General features: G+C 37.3%; 1 protein-coding gene across 1 annotated transcript; it reads right to left on the bottom strand.

Annotated features, from left to right (window-relative positions):
- Positions 1–1330: 1330 nt before the first annotated feature.
- Positions 1331–10734, bottom strand: LOC146703460 (5-hydroxytryptamine receptor 3A-like). The gene is made up of 11 exons (XM_085467250.1): positions 10695–10734; positions 9124–9192; positions 6978–7141; positions 6652–6696; positions 6407–6516; positions 5577–5746; positions 5291–5448; positions 3552–3762; positions 1985–2161; positions 1792–1853; positions 1331–1576 (listed from the first exon to the last, which is right to left on the bottom strand). The coding sequence occupies exons 1-11, from the start codon at positions 10732–10734 to the stop codon at positions 1331–1333; spliced, it is 1452 nt and encodes a 483-aa protein (XP_085323376.1).
- Between the last annotated feature and the right edge of the window lie 812 nt (positions 10735–11546).

Below are 11546 nucleotides of genomic sequence, written 5' to 3'. Positions count from 1 at the left end.
CAGGGGCCTCATCATCACAGGCTGGCTGAGGGTGTCTGATGTCTTGATGACTCTGTCCAAGTTACATCAGAAGATATATGTTATGTAACCAGAAATAGTCTGGTTGAAAACCGAAAGTTTTATCCTTTTGATAACAATGGAGAGTGTGTCATTTCTGGATTTAACCTTAACCTAACCGAGTAAACAGAAATAGAGGGAAATATGATCTCTCTTTTCTAGTCCATGTTAGTACACTTGCTACAGCAAGAAAAAGAAACTGATTGAAAATCCAAGGCTTTTCAGGGAGTTTCTAGAATATTCAAATAATACAGAATTATGACAGTGTGGTCTAGAAGTGATTCATGGATGAACTAGGTTGAACTAGTATCATTCTGAGATTGAATGTTTCTAATTTTATTGATATGGCAGAGATGAAAGAAAACAGTTAGTTAGAAAGCAAAACTTTAAAGGATGTCCTGGGCAAAAATGACTCCAGGTTTTCTCACAGTGTAACTTTGAAGCCAAGGCAATCTCATCCACAAGAAGTACTGTATATGGCTAAATTCTCATTTTCAATATTTGGCTAAATCATTTTTCCAATCATATAATTAACCTTAACCCAGCAAGAAAAGCCATTATCACATAAAAATATGCATACACATACACATACACAAACTAACAGCCCATCAAATGATTTCCAGACTTACAGCAACAGATGTCACTTTACTAAAATTCTCATCAAAATAAATACACATTTTAAATGAATTCAAAGAAAATGAAAGTACAATATAGAGGAGTACCAGTCAAAATTCCAATGACCAAAATAATCATTGAGGTCAGACTGGGTTCGACCCAATGTGTACATATCAGCTTTCGGTACAACATGTTAAAAAAAAAACAACAACTTACAGTTTAAAAATAAATATTTTAAAATAATATATCATATTAATCTAGTTGGTACATTTTAACTTTAACTGTAAAAAGCAATTAATAAATATAACAAACTTGCAACCAGTTTGAACTTTAGAAGCTTAAACAGACTTGTTTTGTAATAATGCTTTAAAAGTCAGTATTTTCTACAGTGGGTCATTTTAAATTTGATGATGCATAATAGATAACTAAACATAACTACATTATCAGTGTGGATCAGACTCCACGTTTACATCTTTGGATTACTTTGTAACATGCCAGTATGAACTCTCACCAGCCTACATTGCATCAATGACTGTTCTGTCTTCTTTGGTTTGAATACATGGAAACTACAGGTGTGAAAACAGACGGTGCATAATGATTTCAAAATGTTTAACTTTGTTTTTAAACTAGCAATTTATTTATTGAGAGGGTTTTTCTTCTACCCATCATCATCTTCAGAACTGTTCCACATTATAAACATAACCCCTAAAAACAGAGTGACTGCTGAGACATAAAAAATCAAGAAAGCCCTGTTAATGATTTTAACCACTCTGGTCCAATAGCCTGACTTCATTTCTTCCTTCCTGTTACTGCTGAGTCGATTCATTGGTTTCTCAGTTGCCCCTGGTTCATCTGAAACTTTTTCCACAGCAAAGGACACGTCCGTCAGTTTACTTCTGCTCCCCTGAAAGCGGTTTTGGAGAAAGATAATTAACATTAGCAGTGCATATTTGCAGATGTTTTTTTCCCACTCCATTTGGAACAAAAGAGATCATTCCAGATATACAAAAATGTTAAGAATAATCTCTTCCATGCAAACACAATGTCTGTTAAGATTTTTTTACACTTAAAAAAAAATAATAATTTAAAAATCCTTTAAAAGTGTAATATAATCCTCACCTCTTTGATCACCGATTGCATTTCTTCAGCAGGTGCATCACAGACAGATGCACAGTGACTATCTGGAAAAAACATATTAGGCATAAAGATAAAGGCAACACAATTTAAATTTATATAAATAATTAGTTGTACAATGAACCATTATTAATGTGTCTTTGAGTATATAAACCATAACTATACATCCAAAATATACCTGAAATTTCAAGGTTTCTGTGTGGATTGGATTTGTCACCACAGTTCACATCTGTGCTTTGGTCTCTACTAGTCTCGTTATCTTGAGCTGCAGAGTCTTTCTCAATCAGATGCATCACCAAAATTGTCTCCAGGAGGCTGAGCAGCATCAGAGCAAATATCCCAGTGCAGTAGACAGCTGAGGAGAGCAGGCTGTGTCATTAATGTGGATATACAGTCATTGTAAAAAGAAAGTACATGGTTTCTTCTAAGGTTTTACATACAGAGGGTAATAAAATGTAATGTGGTTCTTACCAGGTGCTAAAATTAGGTAAATGGTTCAGATGAACAATAATGCATGACATGTTGCACTACGTTGCAAAGTAAGGTAAATACCCTACAATATTACAGAGGACACCCGAACAATCAGATAACCCCGTATGAGCAAGCACTTGGTGACAGTGGGAAGGAAAAATGTATTTTGTAACAGGAGGAAACCAGGGAGGGGCAGTCATCTGCCACGACTGATTGAGGGTAAATACAGACAAGAAGCAATTGCTGCTGCCCATCAGTCTGGGAAAAAACTTTTTAAAGTCCAACTTTCTAAAGTAAGAAATGTTAGTTACAATTGGAAACATTTAAGATAATTGCCAGTGTTGCCAGGAGTGGATGTCCCAATTCATCTCGAGGTCAGACAATGTAGCGCTCAGAGAAACTGCCAAAACACCCAAGAATTACATCTCAGACTCAGTCACAGGCCTCAGTTAGCATGAGTTCATGGGAGTACAGTCAGAAAAAGACCAAACAAGCTTAGAATGGTTGCCAAGAGAAAGCCTGTTGCATCTAAAGAAACCGCAAGACTTCTGGAACACCGTCCTTGGGCCAGTATAATCATAGTGGAGATACTAAACATAATGCACAGCACTACATTTGGAAAATGAACAAACAGAGCATGTTAGTGTCAACTGTCAAACACAGTTGAGGAATGATGATTCAGGCTTGTTTTGCAGCCACAGGACCAAGGCACCTTGTAGTCCTTGAGTCCACCATGAATTCCTCTGTATACCAAAGTATTATAGAGTCAAATATGAGATTATCTGTTTGACAGTTTGATCTTGTCTGAAACTGAATGATAACAGGACAATGATCCCAAGCATTTCTACAACAGAATGGGTGAAAAAGAATCAGTGCTACAATGTTCCAGTCAAAAACCTCAACCTGATTGAAATGCTGTGGCAAGACCTTAGGAGAACTATGCATAAATTAATGAACTAAAGCAATGATGTAAGTAAATCAGCCAGAATTCCACCAAAATGATGTGAGAGACTGATAAAGTCAGAGAGAAAACGATTACTTTAAGTTCTGGCTGCTAAAGGGGGGACTACAAGCTACTGGCTTAGTTTCCTAGTTGAGCAGATAAATAATGACAGTGAAATATGTCATGTGTTGCTGTTCATCTGGGGTTCTATTAACTTAATTTTACTAACTGGTCAGGACCAGATGATCTTCTGATATGTAAATCCTTATAATTAACTGTGGCATGAATATACAACTGCTGTAACTATGTGCAGTTAAATACATTTCTTTACCTATAAGTGGAACCTTGTTTGAAGAACAGGGCAGAATGTCATTGAGGATAAGCTGCATCACTGTAACAGCCAGCAGGACGGTGACTTTGAAGCTGAGCTTCTCACCCCCAGTATCTGAGATGAGGAATGATGCCAAGTCCAGACACAAGAAGAAGAGGACTGGCAGAATGAAATTCACAATGTACAGGATAGACCTCCTCTTCATGGTAATCTGTGAAATTATGTTCAATTGGTTAATCAGATATATTGGTTATCCTCTTATATTTTTGACTGTAACATGTTTACCCTGTATAAACTAGCTCTTTGTGGATTAAGGTTTTACCATGACCAGACTAAGAGTAGTGAATGTTAAGATTACCAGAAGGGGAAATTTAACAAAATTGTGCATATTAAACGATATACTATAGTGTCTAAATGTTTAAAATAACTACTGAGAAGCAGGTTTTTTTCAATCTGAACCGAATTATTCAATTACATCAAAAAAGCAGTTTTTCCATATTTATCTAGGGATAATTAATCAGTTATTCATGACAAAGAAACACCTCCATTTGTACTGGATAGTCTATATTTTGTGGACTTGAAAACTACATTCAACCACATCTTAAAGTTTCTTGTGGGGAAGCTGTTGATTTACTTGTTGGTCCTTGTTCTTATCTTCGTTTACGTTAACTAGCTCTGGTGACTGATATAAGAAGATTTTGGGTACGTGTGGGGAAATGAGCTTCATATGAAGGGTTACTAGGCTCAGCCTTACAGACAGACTAACAGACTGACTAACAACTTGCTCCTCAATGGAGCAAGTTGGGGTGATTTGGGAATCCGAACAGGGTGTTTGATTGATGCCTCCTAGGTGAGGTTTGTTGGGTAGAGCCTACTTGGAGGGGTCCAGGCGGAGCCTCATGACATGCTGAAGAGATCTCTCAGCTGTCCTGGGAACATCCTTTAGTGTTTCGCTGATTTCTAGTCTTTAGCTTTTGTTTCTGTGCCTTCCTTGTGTCCTCTGCGTTACTTCTAGTCATCCTTGTTTCTATGTTCGTGTATTTCCTCTTTCCTATTTCCTCATTACCCTCTGTGTGTATACATGGTCTATGTTGTCTTTTGTTCCTCCTCCTCTGTGTATCTCCCTCTGCATTTCCTCTGCATTTTGTCTGCTATTCTTCCCTCCGTGTTTCCACGTTTCAGGTTTTTCTAGTTCTATATTTCAGGTTTTGTGTTTGAAGTTTCATATTTAGCTTTTCCAGTTTAGGTTTTTCTTAGTTTATCTCAGCTCCCCGTGGCCTTTTGTTTTGCAGTGTTTTGTGCAGCCGACAATAAAGACTTGCTTTAAAAAAAAAAAAATCCACCTCCATCTCTGCTTGTCTGCGCTTTGGTCCACACCTCATTCTCTCCACATGATCTGCCCTCACAAATCGTGATAGATATAAGGTGATTATAATTGTATATTGATGCATACAAAAATAAGGTCAGCAAGTAGGGTTAAGATGTGAACCTGTGGTTTTTGCTACAAGACAAATCTATCAAGAAAATATAGAAGAATGTGTAAATAAACAGAAAAGGATGGTGTAAAATTCTTAAACAGATGAAGAAGAGCCTACATACCAAATGCACTGGTTTTTAGTTGGAACTATGAGATGTATTTGAGCTAATTCTTCTGTGTAAAACAGACCCAGTTGAAGGCCTGTAACATAGGCAAACGGGACAGTTTCCATTGATGTGTCTCTGCTTGAAAAAATACTTACAGTATAAACAACAGAAGTTTGGTTGAAGTTCAAGCGGTTGGTTTTGTTGGTGACTATCATGTTGATGAACAGCCACTCGTACTGTGTGTGCATCACTTCCCGAGACAACCGTGTGATCAAAGTGTTGTTTTCCTGGTAGTGTAACTGTATATCTTCATCTGAAATGAATATAAAAATAACTGTGACCAACTCAAACATGAAGAAATATGTTGTATATAATGTATATTGTACCTATATGATATCTGATGGTGTGAGTTCACCTAAACAAAACATGTTATGGACTCACCAGTGTGCAGGATAGACTTGAACGAAAGGTTGCAGCTCTGAATATCGAAGGGAAATTTGTAAACATGCATTTTGCAGGTGCTTAGCACAACCTGGTCATTTCTGAATTCAACCCAGCCAGCTGAGCTAATGCTGAGATAGGGACTCGGAGTAGCTTTGTCCTTCTCTGTCCTGTAAGAAAGCAAATATGGGACAAATGAGATCACTTGTAGTTTACCATTTTACAGACCATGAAAAACAAGTAACATTGTGGTGTGAGATGCAGTTTACAATGTAAAGCTCCAGGAGGCAAATCTAAAGATGTAATAAAAAACCCAACAAACACAAACTAGATCAATAGAACAATACACAATTTTTTTTCTGGTTGCCAGGGTGTCACTGACTGGTACTTAGATCTGGATAAGGAGTTGTGAGTTAATCACTTTAAACTATAGGCTAAATGAATTGCCGAAAGAGGTGTCAGGGTAACATATACCATTTTGAAAAGTTGTTATTTTTGTCAGTTTGCACGTACAGCATGCAAGTAGGCCAAAGAACAGGCTTAAGCATATCTACATAAGACACAAGCTATTAGTTTGGACCAAATAAATATTTCAAATAATAGTTTTTATACAATCTGGTATTGTCCATATTCTAGATTCAGTATGCACCTTAATGAATAAATGGATAGGCTTTTTTGAGTTTGGAGCAGTAGTGTATTATTTTATGTTTTATACAAGTGAATCAATAATGTTTTAGCTTTGTTGACATTTTTAAAAATAAATGAATGTTCTCTCATTACTGCATGTGGATCTGTCAGTGTGAGTGCATGTGCAAATATATTACACTTACATCTCTTCAATTGTTATGTCTGGTATCCACAAATATCCAGTAGGGACAGTTATGTATTTCAGTCCACAGAACTGATATGGGTCCCACCAAATGTACTCATTTTTCCATTTCTACCCATGAAGATGTACCAGATATATAAGAGGAGAAATACAGAAAGAGGGCAAATAGACACGTTTTCAAATAAATAATTTGAATTTCCACATTTCAGTAAAATATTGTGTATTTTAAAAGAAGAGAATACTGACCAAAGAAACCCAAATGTAAGAAATTAAAGTCTGGTCAATTTCCCTCTGTCAGCAAAGAAGTCACAAGTCAAGCTTAATAAAATACAATATACATACAAATATAAGTTATTGCTTATGAAAATACTTTTCTTTTAATTGTACCGCAGTGGTCCCAAATACAATACAACATGTATGCAAAGCTTTCCGGCTGCCCATTTAACTGTTAAATGGCTGCATGGAAAATACACACACGACATTTATTTTTAATAAATGTCATTTGTCAAATTAATACGTTAATTAAAGAAAAAAAAATCATTAAAAAAAAACTCTAAAGAAGTACAACTTACCATATCTAAGATGGCATAGATTTTCATTTCAAGCACTACTGTCAAAGGGTGAGTGTGGTGTCTAACTGGCCGGCTCATGGTGTACTTATTATTGTCTTTAGTCAAGTTCAGGTGGTTTGCAACAGCCAGGAAAATGCAAAGTTCATCAATTTCTACTTTTTTATCTGAAATGAGATTAGATTTTGTATTAGTGAGGCAATGAGAGGAATGCATAAAAAAAAAAAAAAAAGGAAACTTGAACACACTCAATTATGCTTTTCAATAAGAACTGCAGTGTCCTGGTGATTATCCAGGCTTTAAAATTGATATATGTTCTCTTCAGATCTGCTGAACATACGTCGTATTAAACATGACAAACACAGTAATCTCTGTGGGTAGATATTGACTGCTTCAGAAACCTTTTATCAATCTATTAAAAGCACTGACTCACAAATGAAAGCCGATATCCTGATTCTTGTGGCCACTAAAAGGCTTGGGTTGCAGGATGTGTCTCATCAGTTCTCTAATTCCATTATTTGAAATATAAAGATCTATACAGACATTCAGAAAGGGTTCATTAATAATCTATTTCTTATTAATGTTAAAATTAATATCAGGAACTCCATACTATACACAACAAAACCCTGGCATAATAATTAAATTGCGTTGAGGCTGAACAAAAGTCTTGTTTCATGGCCTCACCATATTCCCCCCACAGCTACTGTCAGAGCTGCCCCCCGTCCGCCTGCTATTAGTACCATCTTACAGCTGCAGCTTCTTACAGCTGCTTCAGCAATGGAATTGTGAACATTGGACAATCACAGACGATGTCTCTGTTGGATTGGGATCAAAGTGTTGTGAGTCTTGGAGTCTTGTGACCCTCATAATAAGTTTGGAGTCTCCTGCATCCTTCCCCACCTGATCCAACTGAACACCAGGTGGTGACTGTTTGACAGCTCAGCTTGTCTCTCTAACCAAGTCCAAGAAATGTGGTTGCTGGACTGATGACATTATTACTAAATCAATCAGCAACCTGTGAACTTAGGAACACCCTTATGCTCAAACATGTTTAGTCCAAAGACTAAGTTGATCTGATAGGTTAGTCCTAATAGGGTAACCTCATATTCATAGATGGACTAACTATGGTTTAGTTAGTCCATCTATGGTAAATATGGACTAGTCCAGTGTTTCCTACACTTTTGGAGCCATGGCACATATTTCACATTAGAAAAATCACACGGCACCCCACCAAACAAAAATGTTACAAAAAGCATATTGATAATTTTTCCACGTGCACCAGGTATAGTGGAATTGTCTTGGCTTGTCCCCAGTATATCTTTTTTGCTTTCTTCAAACCACTACCCATGCTAGGACCTTCATCTGGGTCGGAATTATCTCCAGGACCCAGGTCAGACTGACTACTTTTTCTTTTCAAATATTTATCTATTGATATTACGCGCTGTCATCTCACTCACAGGATGACTATTATGTAATTTCTACCTTGTCTTTTTCCGTTTTACTGTAAGTTGGCAACCCATTTAATTGGAGCAAGACGTTATACTGCCCTCTAGAGGAAGATAATATAATTGTTCTGCCCGTTACTCATGCCGGTCGCTTAGAGTACCAATCAGGCGAAACCAGATAATCTTCCACAGCAAACCTGATCATTTCTCTTGGCACACCTCTGTACCGCGGCACAGTGGTTGGGAAACATTGGACTAGTCTATGGACCAACTATGGTTAGTCCATAGAGTAAGTTAGTCTTCTTGGTTAGTCCTCTGACTAACTTTGGTTATTCCATAACCCCTGGGGGAAACCCCAACATACTGGCAGCAAACAAACATACCTCTCACCAAGGGCGACTCCACATTGGAAACATAAACTAGACAGCTCCAGATTGCTCCCAGAGCCGAAGTTGTGTACTGAGGTGAGCCTGACTAGATCTAGTCACCGTCTCTCAACCTTTTCGTTAGGTCAGGCTCCTTTCTCACAAGAGTGCTGATGTTTCATGTTCCAGGAACTAACAACAAGCAAGTGCCCTGCACTGCCACTGAACACTTATTGCACCTGACCTATATGGTGCCTCCTGCGGGTGATCAGCCTACAAGAGAAAAATATAAATGCACACATCTATAACTTCTGTGAACTCAAAGTTAGTTTTACTTACCTCTGGTCATGGTCTCATTGGGCATCAGTTGAGCATCATCTTGTAGCTCTAAAGTGGAGGTATTTCCACCTGAAAGAAAATAGTACCCCTGTTTTTTTTTAACAACTACTGTGTTGCAGTATATATTATGTCATCTTTTAACACTATTTATTTTAAATTTCCACAGATAATCTTCACAAGAGGTATGGGCTATTAAATGTTAAAAAAAAAAATCACCTCAAGATTTACCCTCTTAATGTTCCCGCAGTGTTTTTTGCATGCCTGAGCTGGATCCAGACTGGAATAGCAACATGAGCCTGCCCTCCAGTGGGCATACCAGTTACACGATGAATGGTAGAAATTTGGTGTTATGTGGATCTATTTGTATTCAGCAGTGGTGAGCTGACTTTTGTTTATTTATTTATTTATTTATTTATTTAAAAGTTAGTTAATCTGACCTCTGCTCATAGCTTGGTTCTGAAACAACTCAGCCGTAGAAGAGCTAGACTCTATTCCACTCAGCATTTCCTCTCTCCTATTATCTCCTATTTCTATTATAAAGCTTCTGTACTAATCACTGTTTGACCATAAGGCTGTTGCTAAAGCTCACTTGGCACCCAAAACCGTCAGACAAAGACTGAAGTTTAGTTTTACATTGCACCATCGGATGTGCAGCTGGATGTACTGGAGACTCAAGTAAAGAGAACAGTTCAGCTGTCAGCTAACTGGTGGTAAGTAAAAAATGCTGGATAGGCCCGACATGCCTAAATGTGCAAAGGATATACACAAAAGGGCTCACAAAAAAACAAGAAGGTACAAATGGGGGGAAACATGCAAGAATGTAACAAAATACATACTTTTGGCTAGGTTTCAAACAATATGAGACCTGGCAACATCGATAAATCCTTGCTTGGCTTCCCTGAGTCTCACTTCTGGTTTCCAATTACTGCAAAGATTAACTCTAAATGTTCCTCTGTACCAACCCAAGTGTTCTGTCCAGCCTGCACCGTCCCAGCTCATCTCCAGTCACAGATTCTCCTGTTTTCTTTTTGTGATAATAAAGACTGAAATAACATGTTTTGTGATCTCCTTCTCAGTTTCTGGGTTCTTCAACCATGGCCAGGTTGTTTTTAATTAGTTTTAATTTTTTCCACAATGTTTTTTGTGTTTTATAATTGTTTGAGAAAAGTAGGAAGATTATTTGAACAGTAGGTTTTATATATGAGTTTCATATCAAGCAGATTAAGCAGGAGAGCTTCTATTCAAACTAAATAAATGTTTCTATGGAGAAAAAAAGAAAAGAATAAAACTTTCTTGGTAAAGCTGAGTATCTAAATGTTACCACCTCATCATTATGTTGTCCCGATCCTCCTAATAACCAATTAAAATTGTGTTAAAGAATGAAGCTCACAACACAACAGATTTAGTAAATTGAAGCATTTAATTAACGGTTGTCAGCTGGTAGCTACTAGATGCTAACATAAGCCATTGTCTTACACTGAAAAAGATTTTACTGGTCAAAGCAAAAACAGTGTTTCTTAATTGAATTAAATGATAAGCTGCATGCATTGTACAGAAATAGTGAAACTTACCTTTGAGGATGAGGAGAAAGAAGAGAGATACAATCATCATAGCTGTGAGAGATCAATGAGCCCTGTCATGCTCTATGTGCTGTCTGGAGAGGCTTCCTGTTCTGCTAATGTCACTGCCACATACTGGAAAGGGGGGAGGGCAAATGTAATCACCAACTGTGTGCCTACCACATCCATCCTTAGAGAGTAATCACCATCAACAGTCAAAACAGCAGCAACTGCCAACTTTTGCTGTTACAAAGTCAGTGAACAGTACTGCCTGTAGCAAACACTGAAACATTTTTTTTTACATTTTAAAGATAAAAAATTAAAAAAAAGTGTAACTGAGACCCAGCAGAGCCGTTGTTGTAGCTTCTTTCATGACAAACCACCCATGTCTTGTGAGCCACAGTGTTTTTTAGCCTCCCTGTACTCCAAACAGGTACAGAGGATGGCTTTAACAATCCTTAAATATGGTCCCCATCCTCTAAGGGGTGAATTTCAGCTTCTTTCCACAGGACGGAGGTTTCTTTTTCCAAGCTGCAGGACAAAGCGTTATAAAAACAGCTTTGTCCCTGTTGCTGTCACTGAATTAAATAAGAACTGCTTTTGTTTTTGATTCAAAACGTTTAAATTACTATATATGTTCTACAGTGAGGTTTATATTTTTCTTTTAGGTATGTGTGTTTTTGAAGGGATGCCAAATGCTATCATTTTTCTGTAAAGCAAATTTACCTTGCCTATGGGTATAAATACAGTTACCTTGAAACACACAAACACAAATTGACTGGTTCTTTAGCACGTTTCTACTCATAGAGCTTAATGCACTTTTTTATACAACTTGCCTCATTCATCCTTTCATATACGCACTTT

Source organism: Copadichromis virginalis, linkage group LG8 (genome assembly GCF_057382275.1).
Source record: "Copadichromis virginalis isolate Kocher_CV1m ecotype Utaka linkage group LG8, C_Virginalis_male_GT1.1, whole genome shotgun sequence".
NCBI lineage: Eukaryota > Metazoa > Chordata > Actinopteri > Cichliformes > Cichlidae > Copadichromis > Copadichromis virginalis.
Note: the sequence above shows the minus strand (reverse complement) of the source record. Positions and strands in the feature narration are given on the sequence as shown.

Coding starts and splice junctions, on each gene's coding strand:
- LOC146703460 (XM_085467250.1), bottom strand. CDS start 10,734: ATGATGATTGTATCTCTCTTCTTTCTCCTCATCCTCAAAG. Junction 9,193..10,694: donor CTTTCTCCTCATCCTCAAAG/GTAAGTTTCACT, acceptor ATTTTCTTTCAG/GTGGAAATACCTCCACTTTA. Junction 1,577..1,791: donor TGCAATCGGTGATCAAAGAG/GTGAGGATTATA, acceptor AACCGCTTTCAG/GGGAGCAGAAGTAAACTGAC.